Source organism: Haliotis rufescens, unplaced genomic scaffold, assembly GCF_023055435.1.
Source record: "Haliotis rufescens isolate VD_foot unplaced genomic scaffold, xgHalRufe1.0.p SCAF_2, whole genome shotgun sequence".
NCBI classification, from domain to species: Eukaryota; Metazoa; Mollusca; class Gastropoda; order Lepetellida; family Haliotidae; genus Haliotis; species Haliotis rufescens.
Window position 1 is genome coordinate 41,166,756 of NW_025963890.1, and position 16,235 is coordinate 41,182,990.

Below are 16,235 nucleotides of genomic sequence, written 5' to 3' on the forward strand. Positions count from 1 at the left end.
CACAATATCCACAGACAACAGCAATGTGGGGTGGTGCCTGGGCAATCGGGGAACAACGGACTCCCACTCCCTGCTTCAACAGACATTCAGGTTTTTTCGAAAGAGTGGATCGTCTGCAACTACAGTTCATAATTCAGCACATCCCAGGATGTTGAAACATTCTGGCCGATGCCTTATCGCATCCAGACAGGGTGGCTCCCACCGAGTGGAAACTTCTCACAGAAGCATTCCAGTTACTGCTTCAGAAGTTCAGGCAACCAAACATCGACCTGTTTGCAATCTGCCAAAACCACCAACTCATGACGTATGTCTCCCCATTACCGTATCCGCAGGCTTTGGCAGTGGACGCGTTCAGCATTCCTTGGGAAGGGCTAAAAGCATACGCTTGCTGTGACTTTGGTTGCGCCCAGGTGGCCGGCGAGAGGGTGGTTCTTTGAGCTCAGAAACGACAATGACAAGTGGGGATCGTTTTAAAAACAAGGCAAAAGGTCAAGACCCTACGACTGCATCACCATAATTCCTAGCTGAATACCTCCTACATTTGCGTACCCAAAGACACTTGAAAGGTAGCACCATTACTACATATTTGGTTGCACTTAACTCAGTGTTTGCAGCTCCGGGAAAATTTCAAGATGTCTAAGGTCCCGGAACTACAGGCCCTACTACGCTCATTCACTCTTGAGGATCAGAAGGACACCTGCTTGGGACTTGGAACGTGGTACTTAGAGGTTTGCCAGGGCCCCCTTTGAGCCCCTCTATGCATCCTCATTTTATGACCTCACCAGAAAACAGTGTTTCTCTTGGCATTAACCACGGCGGCACGAGTGAGCAAACTACTTGTAATCGGCATCACCCGGGTTCACTTTGAGCTTGGGATGCACTGAGTCGGGTTGTGCTGGGATTTTCTTGCAAAAAATCAACTACCAGGCCAACCCGATCATTTCTTCACCATCCTACCAATATTGTAGGAACCGAAGATGAGGGTGAACTTCTATGCCCGGTGCAGGCACTGCAAAGTTTCATCCGCCATTCCAAGACAAGGCATGGTTCGATGCCGGTTAAATTAGGCTTGGACCGGTAATTCATGTGACTGCCATTCCCTGTGGAACGGCAAATAAAGTACCTTATTAATCTTTGTTGTTGAACAAAACATCGTTAATATTCATATAAGTACATTTTTCGAACAAAGGGTTCATCAGGGTTTCACCTTGTCCATTTCTGGGGGGTAGATGCTGAAAGGGTTGTCTTGTTCCACTGGAATGTGTTTGGTATCCTAATAGTTGACGATACAGATCTGATAATACTGGGTTACGTAAGGCTTTGCTTGGACAATGTCTGTGCTGTCATATAGTTTGCCGTCACTTCTTACACATCCTAGCTGAAGGGAATTAGGTTAGACATGGTTCCTCCCTTAAACATTTACCTAAGGCTTGTTCCAAGTTGATAATTCCAACAGATTTCTCCTGCTTTTGATCCTGCTTTTTTTGCGACTATAAAAGTTGGGGAGTGTTCCGCGTTATGCCAGTTTCATTATGTACCTGAACCATCTGAGACTAGTGATATAAGTTTTATAACAATTCAATATATGAGCTTTGCATTTAGTAGATGAAACAAACCTACTTTGTGTAAGATTTGTTTAACTGTTTTCCCTCTCTAAGTCACGATTACTGTTATTGCTTTTTCAAAATGATTAAGTTCAATTACCATTAATATACTGGGGCACAGGTGGCCCAGTCGTCTAAGGCGCCACGATTCGCTGTGCAGAGTTGCGTCCCCTGGACACGGCAGAAATCTATGATTGTGGGTTCGAATCCCGGTTCACCTCAATTATGTTTCTAGGTTTGTCAGCACCATACCCGTGCTCATGGGTTTCACCGAAGTGGTAAACGTCCTCCTTTCCTCCCACATTAAGCTGACACGCCGCGATATAACTGGAATACTGTTAACATCAGCGTTAAACCCAACTCTCTCTCTCTCTCTCTCTCTCTCACACACACACACACACACACACACACACACACACACACACACACACACACACACACACATATTAATATATATGATCCAGCGTTAGAAACTGGCACTAGTCCTATAGTCCTTACCAAACTGCCAAATAGTAAAGGTATCCTTAGGACTAGTAGAAATTGGCCCATTTTAAGGGTTTTGCTATATGTTATCATTATAAGGACTAGTGGACAAAAACTGTTAGTTTCTAACCCTGTGATCATTGATGACTTCCAAGGTGACTTCACACTTATTTGATAACTAAAAGGGCATAAAATGGTAAAAAACAGGCCTGAAATGCTCTCATTGATTCCAACACAGAGTTATGGTTATTGGGAGACGTATAAAGAAGAGGTCACCCTGACAGGTCTCGGGCAGGCCCTTTTGGACTTTTGACTGCACACTGTCGCTAAAAGCTGTGGAACACCCAACTCACTAAACATGCTGGAAAAGAATTCTGTTTCAGAGTAGCTTGATGAAATTAGAAGAATTTACCACAGCACTTAAAATGACATGAATTTACAAGAAGTGTTTTACTAAATCAAATTGTCAGATCATCATTAACTCCTCCTGTTCTTAATCTGCAATGACTGAAATACTGAGCCTTTGTCAATTTTGTCTAGGGGGCACAGGTTTGCAGAGTTTGCTATATCCGTTATTTCGTTATTGGCATGTTCGATATATACACCAATTTTATATGATAAAATATACTGCATATCGCCGGGACCAAAAACACAGTTCATTATAAGCGTGTACATTATAAACATGATAAACATACAGTGTACATGGTAACAAGTATATAAAGAGGTATATATTCAAGGTAGTTGACATGATCATGATGATAAAACCATAGATGGAAGGCTTGTATACTGTATTTGAAGTCGACATTATAATTACTTAGGCATTGAGAAAATATTTTATGAAGGCTTCACTTGTCCTGCTTGTTATCATGGTTATGTGGGGGGGCACGGATGGCCCAGTCGTCTAAGGTGCCGCGATTCGCTGTGCAGAGTTGTGTCCCTTGGGCATGCCCGAATCCTATGATTGTGGGTTCGAATCCCGGTTCGCCCTGATTTTGTTCCTAGGTTTGTCAGCACCATACCTGTGCTCGTGGGTTTCACCGAAGTGGTAAAGGTCTGAGACCTGCATCACTTAGGGCTTTCCTCCCACATTAAGCTGACATGCCACGATATAATTGGGATACTGTTAAAAGCGGCGATAAACCCAACTCACTCAATTTGGTCTAAAATAGTTCTTCTATAGTATGTTTGATGCACTTACAGTACTTTTCGATAGGTAGAATAGATAAACCCTATGATTTCTTAACATCATGGACTGTTGTTTCAAAGTTTTCAGGGGCGTTGGGATAGCCTCGTGGTTTAAGCGTTCGCTGGTCACGCCGAAGACCCGGGTTCGATTCCCCACACCGGACAAATATGTGAAGCCTGTATGGTATTCCCCGCTGTGATAATGCTGGAATATTGCTAAAAGCGGCTTAAAACCATGCTCACTCAAAGTTAAATGTTTACTGGACAGTATAAAAGTCGGATAGTGGACTAGCAGTTAAAATTACTCCACATATCAATCATGATGAAGTACATGTAGGTGATATCAAGAGTAGACACATCAGTCTAAATGCTCCCACCCAACTGTCTACCATGACAGAAGACACGTGAGGGGATTTAGTTGTGGTCGTTTACAATAACTATAAGCACAAATATACAGCAAGCTTTTGACTGTGTATGTTTATGTATTTATTTGAATTCCCCTCTGGGAATGAACACAAAAGTAGCATAGATATTTAACTTAAAAAATAATTTCCACAAATGTATTTTGGATATTATTTTTGAGCACTTCTTGTTAATGTGTTAACCAATGTATTTTCAGTATTCTGAAAACAAGGGTTTAAAGGTTTCAACTAGCTATTGCTTGTCTTGCTCACTACTGCACAACTCCATCATAAATCACACATCACCTCTGTTGATGATGATGTTGTTGTTGTTCCAGACACAGTAAACAGCAGTCAGGAGGAGGAGGAGGTGCAGCTGACGCAGATACCGTCGGAGGTATCAGCCCTGTCATCTTTTGTATCCAAAACAGCAACGGACTGAAGTGGCCCTTACCCAAGATCCTCTAGCAGCCCTGGCCTCTCCACAGTGCTAACTCGGACAGGGAACAGTGTCCCAGCTCTAGACTCCGTTCTTACAACTTGTGATATGTGTCTATATTTTGTCAATGGCTTACAGTTACCATGGTTACTTTGGTAATCATTCTACAAACATTTTTGTCATAAGCCCTTTACTGTTGTCATTATAGCTTCATTTGTTGAAAGCTCGGAGGACAAGTTTACAAGAATTATGTGTATCATGGTCAGACCTGATCCAAAAAGAACATTTTCTTAACTGTCATTTGTATTAAAAGAAATCTGTCGGGTACAGATTGGTCAGTTACGTGGGAAGACAGTTGAGAAGTAATGTAATTGTTTTCAAAATCATGAAAACCTAAACAAAATTGTGTTACCAAGTGTAACTGATCCGGTCGGTCATTGTGCTGAATGCCTCATACACTTACATAGTCAGAGTATGTCAGATTGCAGATGTTTCAGGATGCTGCAGGGGGCCCAACTGGCCCAGCCGGGCTGCAATTCGGGCAGAGTTGTGTCTATTGGGCTCGCCAGAAACCTAAGACTGGGTTCGAATCTCGGTTTGCCCCATTTATGTTTCTAGGTTTGTCAGCACCATACGCGTGCTTGTGGATTTCACAAAAGCAGTAAACGTCTGAGACCTGCATCACTTCAGGTTTTCCTTCCACATTAAGCTGACACGCCACGATATGACTTGAATACTGTTAAAAGCGGTGTTTAACCCAACCCACTCCTGATGCAACATGATTCCTTATTTAAAACATGATAAAAAGTCATAATGAAAGTTTACTTCTTAACATGATCAAAACCTGCTGGTACTTAAATTGCTATGTTGTACATTTCTGTATTGGTACATTGTAGTTTAGATGCCTGTGTTTATATATTTTATCCACATAATCATGCTGCACATTTTTGGAGCATGCTGCACATTTTTGGAGCATGCTGCATGGATTTTACCTATATGTAGAATACATCCAATATTTCCCCTATATATTTGTATGCAAAATATGTTACATATTAAATATTTGTGCTCTTGTAACAGACAGGGTGTTTCTAATATTGTGTATTTATGATGTTTTTCTTCAGCATTTATGCATCAATGAATTACAGATCCAAGGTATTTTTAAGCCTGGTTATTAAATTGAGGTCACCAGCGTAGGGTTAGTCTACAGTATGAATTATGGAGGGGAAAATGTGTTACCATTTCATGGGGTTAAATAAAGCAATTAATTGACCAATCAATAATTGATCATTACAATGACCAGTTTCAATTTGATTTCAAATAAGAAAACAATTTTTCTTCATGTTGATGTGTTTTTCTGGCAATTATGTATTGATGTTTTATTGATCAGGACTTATTCAGTAATTGATCAATCTTTGACTATGACTGAAAGCAGATGGATAGCCCAGTGGACATGTGGAATGCACAGGTTCAAATCCCCTCATGGTTACAATGTGTGAAGCCCATGTCTGGTGTCCCCTGCTCTCATGCGTTAATAATGATTGATCAACATTATTGAGCCCTAAAATGGCATTGCTGCTCATCTAATCTCACAGACGTGAGGGGGGCGGGTGGCCCAGTTGTCGCGATTCGCTGTGCAGAGTTGCGTCCCTTGGGCACGCCAGAAACCTATGATTGTGGGTTCGAATCCCGCTTCACCCCGATTATGTTTCTAGGTTTGTCAGCACCATACCCGTGCTCGTGGGTTTCACCGAAATGGTAAACATCTGAGACCTGCATCACTTCGGGCTTTCCTCCCACATTAAGCTGACATGCCGTGATATAACTGGAATAATGTTAAAAGCGGTGTTAATCCCAACTCACAGACGTAATCTCACTGGGTACAATAATTGAGCTTGTGAGAGTTATAGATTGTGTTGTGTGCATGTTCTACTGAATATTGGCTCTCCTAATATGCGTGTTTCTCAGAATATTTACACTGGGAATTAAATAGGCACAATTAGGTAACACTACATAAAATTAGGGCTTGATTGAGTCACGGTATCAGTGTTTAGGCCAAAAGAATTTGAAGTGAAAAAAGTAAGCTGTTCTAAGAACTGAAAATGAATGAGATAACATTAATTGACTTACATCTTGATTTTGGGAGTATTTGATATATTTGTGTCAAGTGTTCGATGTTATGAAGGGGGCGTCTGTCGCCCAGCACTCTTAAGAAGCAGTTGTTGACTGTGCAGTGACAGGATCTGTTTGTTGGGTATTCAAAAGGTTGATTCCCCTCATAACAATTCTTGGTCTTTCTGTGCCATGGACGTGTCTCATGGTTTACTCTAAAGTTCTTTAACTTTAAGTTCTTCCCACGTTAAGATGTTTCACCAAGACAGTACTGAAATACTGTTCACACTCCAAAACACCTTAAAACCCATCTCTCTGACTCTGTAATGAGTACGGTCAAAGTAAATCAGGTGTATATATTTTTCTTGAAAGTGAAGGGGCGGTTGGGTAGCCTAGTGGTAAAGCGTTCGCTTGTCACATGAAGACCCAGGTTCGATTCCCAACATGGGTACAAAGTGTGAAGCCGATTACTGGTGTCCGACGCTGTCATATTGCTTGAATATTGCTAAAAGCGGAGTAAAACCATACTCACTCTTCAAAGTGATATTGTGTGGCAAACCGATGCAGGTTTCAGAAATGTTAAGTGTCCAGAGTTATTTATCATGGCATAATTCATGAATCAATTTTGTCTCATAATTTTATAAATAATTAAAGAAGGTAAAATTCTTGTCCCATTGGACATAGGACTTTTGTAATATATACTCTGGTTACATCAGACTCGGCCTGATGGTGCTGTGTTCAATGCCCCCGTCTTAAGTGAATAGTAGTGAGTATGTCTGTTTTGGGTGACAAACGTGCATAATTTTAGCATTATTTGATCAGCTTTAAAATAAGCCAAAACTCAGTCGGTGATATATAAGTGGTTTGTTGCATTTAGAGACTAAGATCTGTGTAATGTTTGATGTATATATCAACTTCCAAATATGGAATTTTCTTACAATGATTTCCATCATATTTCGTGTTTTCAGTGTTATATTTTACATACGTCAGTTTATTTGCTGTGAAATTATTGTACTTGATGTTACTATGGTAACAACCAAATACCCATGACAAAACAGAGCAATACAAATTATAGCAAATTGTTAAAATAGTATGCCTCTTCATCAATATGATGTTAAAATCATTGGTAATCCTAGGGGGAATCCCCAAAGGAGGTGATATATCCAATTGCTTGGTGTCACCTCTGTATTAGTATACCGTATTCAACTTAATAAGTGCCCAGGGCGCTCTCAAAATTAGAAATAGGGGGCTCTTATTAGAATATTATTTTGGTGAAAAAAACAGAGTTGTAAGATAAATTTCGTGGTTTATGCTGACAGCCTGAAATGTTTATCTACGACAGATATATTTTTCCAGAATTTAATTGCCCATGATTAAGGGTGCATATTATACGCGAAAAAATAAGTCTTGTGTACATCGATCAATCGGAAGGGGTGCCAACTGGGATTGTTCACTAGCCAATATATTAGCAAATATCGCCGTGGGCGCTTATTACGTCGAATACGGTATATGTTGACATTAATCAGTGCTCCAAATTCCATAATTCCTATAAGCAATAAAAACAACCATTTGTTTCTTGCCAGATTACTGATAAAACCTTATCATCAGCAATTCATTATTACAAGTATTAATACACAAGGCACTAAGAAGCTGAGTTTCATATTGATATGTATTTACGGGTCAAGTAACAAAATACCTGTGAAAGTGAAAGGTTTGTTGACCAATGTTTAAGAACAATGATACATATTGGGCCAGGACCACGTTTAGCAAAGCAATGAGAGGTAGCCTAGTTGTGGAAGTATTGCTTGTCACTCCCAAACACCGACTTCATTCCCCTCTGGGAAATAATATGTAAAGCCTATTTCTCCTCATATAAGGATGGGATATTGCTAAAAGTGGCGTAAATCCTACTCCCCTGGAGAGCAATCATCATATTGCTGTGGGTATTGTAAGTTGAACACTGATGCATAGACTTATGATAACCACAGCGCATAGATTGTGGAGTGAAATAAAACACAGGCCCATGCTGTGGGAAAGAAGGTCATTTATATTTTTGGTGCCCGAATGACGCAACCCTTCTTAGCATTCTGAAGCCCTGTGGTTTACGCTTTGGTCACAAAAGGATTTCCATCGTGATAGTTGTGAGGAACTAATTCTAAACTTGTGAATCATGCCTGTGGCATGGGATTGTGTTGTGGCATACTTACCTACGCTTTTGTCATGCAACAAAGATCTATTGGATTTAACAATTTACAGCAATAGAGTAATTTAGATATTTTTATGTGTACATTTACAGACTTTATATATTCTGTATATTGTAGATAATTTTGAGAATAAATGTTCTTTTGAATTACTTTAAAATGGCAACATGTGTGAGTCTTCTTTGACTTTGTGAGGATTATAGAATCTCCACCCTCTCCAGTTACTGTGTTCTGACAGTGGTTCAATGCACACCAGAGATCCAGGTTCTGTTCCCAACATCCACCCATCCTTGGCGTCTGACAAGGCTGGAATATTGCTGAATGTGGCCTGAAACTACAGTGAATTGAAAAAGTTTCCAAGGACTCCAAACTGTACATGACTTGCATTATTCCATCAATCTTTGAAGTAATGTGAACTTAAATTTCTACATTCATTCTTGGCATTCTGTAACGTTTGGTATGAACGGCAGGGGTTCCCGCTTATACCACAAATAACAATTACAAGAATCACAAAACAATCTCTGAAGTTAAAAGCTAGATTTAATAATTAAAACAAAGATAAGTATATAACAATTCTCAGTTACTGGGCAAGGCACTCATATACATCTATTTAGGCAAAGCAATATGGCAAATGTGCAATATAGATAATAGTCACCTCAGATTTCTTGACATCACGTGCCAAATGAATTCCATTTCACATTGTTCCAACTTTTATATCACAGTTCACAGGATAACTGGGTAACAACAGTTTCCTCCTTCGAAGCGTCGACATGACCTTCTTACTTTGTCTCCGGACATAACGCTGGGCTGAACTGTCCTCGTTCAGTTAAACCATATTTCTCCCTCTCCAATTCTTTTTCCTTCCCCCTTTCTGTTCGATAACTTGCCCTCATATACTAAACAAATTTCCAAGTAAGCTATCTACTTCAGCACAACAAAAGGTTGATCGGCCCACACCAATCAGTTACCAAGCCAACACAAACTCCAATCATCCCAGAAGCACGCTTCTCCCCGTCAGGCAGCTTGCTTAACTCAATCAAGCATGATGCCGTCCACCCAAACTGGACCCCTTGTGAACCACACAAATATACAACGTCACTCATAACACTCTCCCCCTTAAAAAAGAATGTTTTACAGAGCTTCACAATGATATAGAAAACTTCTAAAATGCAGTAATACATATTTTATCAATTTCATACAAAAGTACAAATTATATACACACATTTTACCAAACACATAATCTTTGTCAACATATACAATTATAGGGTTTGTTTCCCTTCTGTACAAATGCAAACAATTCTTGTTTCAACACCATGTTTTTGTTCACATACTCATTGTTCATTTTCACACGTATACTGTTCTGTACTCCACATACTGTAAGTACACTTCACGTAGTGAAACCTCTGGAAAGTGCGTCGGCGATGATATTATCCTTGCCCTTGATATGCATAATTTCCAGGTTGTATGTTTCTAAAGCAATGCTCCACCTCATGGTTCTCTGGTTCTTGTTTTTCATTCTGCTGACAAACACAAGTGTATTGTGGTCTGTATATACGAACAAGGGCCACAAAGTTGTGCACACATATATGTCGAATTGTTCTAATGCCAATATTAGTCCAAGTGTCTCTTTCTCGATGGTGGAATAATTCTTTTGGTGTTTGTTAAACTTCCTACTGAAGTAACATATAGGGTGTTCAATACCCATGGCAGAGGTAACAATATTAGTACTTTCTCACCAGGGTAAAATTCACGCTTGACTGCCTTTCTATCATACCATTCTTTCATCTTTTCATGGCTCGATTGTAAGTTTGCTTTAGCGAACTCGCTTTCACTTATCAATCGTTCTTTGAAGTCGGACACATACTGCAAGATGTTTGTTTCTGAACTTTCATTCAACCATTTATCCTTTAGCAGTTTCAAAGGACCTCGCATCTGCCTTCCAAACACTTACTCATAAGGAATGAACCCTAGCGAATCCTGCAGTTTCTCTGGATGCTAAAAGTACATAAGGAACTCCCTTATCCCAGTCCTTATCATGGTCCATACAGTACCATCTTAGCATGGTTTTTAAGGTCTGATGGAATCTCTCCAAAGCTCCCTGAGACTCTGGATGGTATGGGCTGGATTTAAATTGTCTGACCCCTAACTCACACATAAGACTTTTAAAATGATTCGACATGAAATTGGAACCCTGATCTGATTGCAATTCCTTTGGTAATCCAAATATTGTGAAAAAACTTGGTTAAAGTCTCACAAATAGTTTTTGTGTTAATGTTCCGCAATGGAATGGCCTCAGGGAATCTGGTAGATGTACACATGATTGTTAACAAAAACTTATTCCCTGATTTTGACTTTAGCAATGGCCCTACACAATCGATCAATAGCCTACTGAATGGTTCCTCGAACGCTGGAATGGGTTTTAAAGGGTACTTATGAATTGTTTGATTTGGCTTACCCACCAACTGGCAAGTGTGACAAGTTCTACAGTATTCCCTTACATCATTTTGTAAACCTGGCCAATAGAAATGGTTCAACAACTTCTGGTAAGTTTTGTTAACACCTAAGTGACTTGCTAACAGTGAATCATGCGCTGACTGAGGATTTCCTCACGATAACACTGTGGTACTACAACTTGATGTTGAACACGCCAAAACTTATCTGCAGGAACGTCTGGCGGTCTCCACTTTCTCATCAAAATATCCAAATCCAAGTAATACCCCACAGGTATATTCTCTATCTCCTTCACAGACAAAGCCATTTGCCTAAACTTTACCAACTCACTATCAGCCTTTTGCTTCTGAATCAGTTCCTCTCTAGACCACACACCTCTAAATTCAACACCATCTTGTGATTCTACACCAGGATCCATAACTTGCTTAGCTCCTACATCATCCAATCCACACATAAAAGTTTCTGACAAATCTACATGGCCTTCTTCAACTGGCAAATCTATTTCCTCTGACTGAACTTCAACTGGCAATTCTACATTCTCTGACCATAGCTCAAGTAACAGCACATGCGGGGTATAAATCAATGCTTTTTACCATGTCCTGATCCAAAACCTGAGCTGTGTCTGAACTTTCATCACTAACTGAATCCACAGAAATCGTAGGTTCATCACACATAGTAGGGTCAGCGCTGATAACTGAAACCTTAGGTTTAACCTCACATCCAGCTAGATCATTTCCTAACAAAAAATCAACACCAGACACCGGAAGTTGTGATCTAACTCCTAACACAACTGTTCCCGAAACAAGTTCTGACTTAAACTCTACAGTATGAAGAGAAAAATGGACAACACCACATTCTATACCTTGCATGATTACACTTGTTCCTGTATAAGTTTCTTCTGATAGAGGAACTATACCTTCCAGTATTAGAGTTTGTAATGCACCTGTATCCCTGAGAATAGTGACTGCCTTTGGATCGCCACTGCCTATCATGATCTCACCTTTAGACATGAAAGGATCGTAAGTTGCCTTAGACCTATCAATTTTCACTTCATCCTTGGACTCAACAACAGGTATGTCCTGACTGAGTAAACTACTAGGTGTCTTACTAAACACTGTGGCGCAACCATGACCTTGGGGTCCCCCACTCTGAGTTTGATTTTTCCTACCATTACCATAGCTACCATGTCCGTTGTCCAGACTACCTGAGTTACTAGCTAAGTGAGATTTACCACTGTAACCTTGGTTACCACCATGACCTCTAGAATAACCGCTACGCTGACCTTGCAACTGCTGACCTTGAATTTGCTGACGTCGACCAGAATTGTAATTGGAATAACCCGTGAATGACCGACCACGACTTTGTCCACCATTATTCACAGACTTGTGATCGGACTGACCCTGCCACGATTGACCATAGGATGAGCGACCACTCCCATAGCTTTGGTAACTGGACTGAAATTTTCGATCTGGATAATTGTTGCCACTACCACGACCTCCGCCATGATAATCTCTAGACTGAAAATTCCTTGAAAATACACTTTTGTGAGTGAGTGTGTACCTATCTGCTAACGTAGCCGCTTCCCGCAACGTTCTTACATCATGCTCATCCAAATACACCTTCACATCAGTTGAACTACACCTTTTGAGCTCTTCAATCAACATTAATTGTTTCAGTTTGTCATAGTTTCCACCTACGTTCTCGGATGCACACCATCTGTCAAAATTAGTCTCCTTGACCATACCAAACTCAACATGAGTTTGATTTTCAATTTTTTGTAATTTCTAAACTTTTGCCTATATGCCTCTGGAACAACTTCGTAGGCGCTTAAAATGGCTTGTTTAACAACTTCATACTCTGAACTTTCCTCCACAGATAAAGCTGCATAGGCCTCCTGAGCCTAACCCACTAGCCCACTTTGTAATAAAGTAGTCCAAATATGTCCAGGCCACTTTAAATTAGTTGCTGTCTTTCCAAAATGAGCAAAATAAGTGTTTATTTCACTTTCGCGAAAGCGAGGAACAAAACTAATAAATTTGGCAATGTTCTCTTCCTGTTCAACAAATCTACTTCTAGTCCTCCCCAATTCAAACCCTCTTAGTTTTTCCACCTCGCGCTCATGCTCCCGCTGTTCCCGCTTTTCTTGTCTTTCAAGCTCATATCTCTCACGTTCATACTCACGTTCTTTCTCCACATATTCTTGTTTTTCTCTCTCTCTCTATCTCTCTTTACTTTCAGCAATTCTATTTCCCTGTCAAATTGCATCTTAGTAACTTTCTCACTCTCAAATACATCCAGGGGGCACGGGTGGCCCAGTCGTCTAAGGCGCCGCGATTTGCTGTGCAGAGTTGCGTCCCTTAGGCACGCCAGAAACATATGATTGTGGGTTCGAATCCCGGTTCGCCCCGATTATGTTTCTAGATTTGTCAGCACCATACCCGTGCTCGTGGGTTTCACCGAAGTGGTAAACGTCTGAGACCTGCATCACTTCGGGCTTTCCTCCCACATTAAGCTGACACGCCGTGATATGACTGGAATACTGTTAAAAGCGGCGTTAAAACCCAACTCACTCACTCACTCACTCAAATACATCCAATGTGTCTTTCTCCCGAACTAAGTTTTTGCAAACTAATTCTCCCAACATTACTTTCTGAATGACATCTTTTTTTAGCTGTCTCATCTAATCTAATGTCGTGATACTCAGCTACTTGCTTAAGCTCTGCCTTTGACAAGTTTTAAATTTGGTTTGAGTTACTGATTGCATAAACTCACTAGGTATAAAACTCATGATGCTACTGACATGATATACATGTATGACACATAAAAAAACAAGATTGTTGTGATCTTCAGGACTTTTCTTTTTGAATAATGATTATAGGAGGGGAGTAAATAATACAAATATGCTTCCCACTTACAATTTAACCCCTTATGATTTAAATAGGTTCATAAATCGACGAGCCCCCATTTGTTACGTGTGGTATGAACGGTAGGGGTTCCCGCTTATACCACAAATAACAATTACAAGAATCACACAACAATCTCTGAAGTTTAAAGCTAGATTTAATAATTAAAAACAAAGATAAGTATATAACAATTCTCAGTTACTGGGCAAGGCACTCATACACATCTATTTAGGCAAAGCAATATGGCAAACGTGCAATATAGATAATAGTCACCTCAGATTTCTTGACATCACGTGCCAAATGAATTCCATTTCACATTGTTCCAACTTTTATTTCACAGTTCACAGGATAACTGGGTAACAACAGTTTCCTCCTTCGAAGCGTCGACATCACCTTCTAACTTTGTCTCCGGACATAACGCTGGGCTGAACTGCCCTCGTTCAGTTAAACCCTATTTCTCCCTCTCCAATTCTTTTTTCCTTCCCCCTTTCTGTTCGATAACCTTCCCTCATATAGTAAACAAATTTCCAAGTAAGCTATCTACTTCAGCACACAACAAAAGGTTGATCGGCCCACACCAATCAGTTACCAAGCCAACACAAACTCCAATCACCCCAGAAGCACGCTTCTCCCCGTCAGGCAGCTTGCTTAACTCAATCAAGCATGATGCCGTCCACCCAAACTGGACCCATTGTGAACCACACAAATATACAACGTCACACATAACAATTGACAAACTACTTGCAATGATAGAAAAAAAGTGAAGTAAATGCGTAAATGGGATCACTATTTTTTCAACTGTTCACCTTGCTTGAGAAGTGCCTAATTTCCAATTTGAGGCCACTAACTGTGAAATAGTTAAAATACTGGCTGCAATACTGGGCGTATGACACTCAGTTAGAAACAATGGCGCTCCAGTATGGATGTAGAACACTCAGTTGGGAACAGTGGCAACTCAATCTGGACGTATGACACTCAGTTGGGAACAGTGGCAACTCAGTCTGGATGTAGGACACTCAGTTGGGAACAGTGGCAACTCAGTCTGGACGTATGACACTCAGTTGGGAACAGTGGCAACTCAGTCTGGACGTATGACACTCAGTTAGGAACAGTGGCAACTCAGTATGGACGTATGACACTCAGTTAGGAACAGTGGCAACTCAGTATGGATGTAGGACACTCAGTTGGGAACAGTGGCAACTCAGTCTGGATGTATGACACTCAGTTGGGAACAGTGGCAACTCAGTCTGGACGTATGACACTCAGTTGGGAACAGTGGCAACTCAGTATGGATGTAGGACACTCAGTTGGGAACAGTGGCAACTCAGTCTGGATGTATAACACTCAGTTGGGAACAGTGGCAGCTCAGTATGGACGTATGACACTCAGTTGAAAACAGTGGCAACTCAGTATGGACGTATGACACTCAGTTGGAAACAGTGGCAACTCAGTCTGGATGTAGGACACTCAGTTGGGAACAGTGGCAACTCAGTATGGATGTAGGACACTCAGTTGGGAACAGTGGCAACTCAGTATGGACGTAGGGCACTCAGTTGGAAACAGTGGCAACTCAGTCTGGATGTATGACACTCAGTTGGGAACAGTGGCAACTCAGTCTGGACGTATGACACTCAGTTGGGAACAGTGGCAACTCAATCTGGATGTATGACACTCAGTTGGGAACAGTGGCAACTCAGTCTGGACGTATGACTCTCAGTTCGTAACAGTGGCAACTCAGTCTGGATGTATGACACTCAGTTGGAAACAGTGGCAACTCAGTCTGGACGTATGACACTCAGTTGGAAACAGTGGCAACTCAGTATGGATGTTTGACACTCAGTTGGGAACAGTGGCAACTCAGTATGGACGTATGCCACTCAGTTGGAAACAGTGGCAACTCAAACTGGATGTATGACACTCAGTTGGGAACAGTGGCAACTCAGTATGGACGTATGACACTCAGTTGGGAACAGTGGCAACTCAGTCTGGACGTATGACACTCAGTATGAAACAGTGGCAACTCAGTATGGATGTATGACACTCAGTTGGGAACAGTGGCAACTCAGTATGGATGTATGACACTCAGTAAGAAACAATGGCGCTCCAGTATGGATGTAGGACACTCAGTTGGGAACAGTGGCAACTCAGTCTGGACGTATGACACTCAGTTGGAAACAGTGGCAACTCAATCTGGACGTATGACACTCAGTTGGGAACAGTGGCAACTCAGTCTGGATGTAGGACACTCAGTTGGGAACAGTGGCAACTCAGTATGGATGTAGGACACTCAGTTGGAAACAGTGGCAACTCAGTATGGACGTATGACACTCAGTTGGGAACAGTGGCAACTCAGTATGGATGTATGTCACTCAGTTGGGAACAGTGGCAACTCAGTATGGACGTATAACAATCAGTTGGAAACAGTGGCAACTCAGTATTGATGTAGGACACTCAGTTGG

At 41.0% G+C, this 16,235-nt stretch overlaps 1 protein-coding gene across 2 annotated transcripts in view; it reads left to right on the forward strand.

The window, feature by feature from the left end:
- LOC124114497 (protein wntless homolog) overlaps nt 1-7,493 on the forward strand; it is a 33,959-nt gene extending 26,466 nt beyond the window's left edge. For both annotated transcript variants that reach the window (XM_046475089.2, XM_046475090.2), the window contains one exon: nt 4,012-7,493. In XM_046475089.2, coding sequence (XP_046331045.2) covers nt 4,012-4,141 — 130 coding nt within the window. In that variant the 3' untranslated portion in view covers nt 4,142-7,493. The remainder of the gene's footprint in view (nt 1-4,011) is intronic.
- Nucleotides 7,494-16,235: the final 8,742 nt, after the last annotated feature.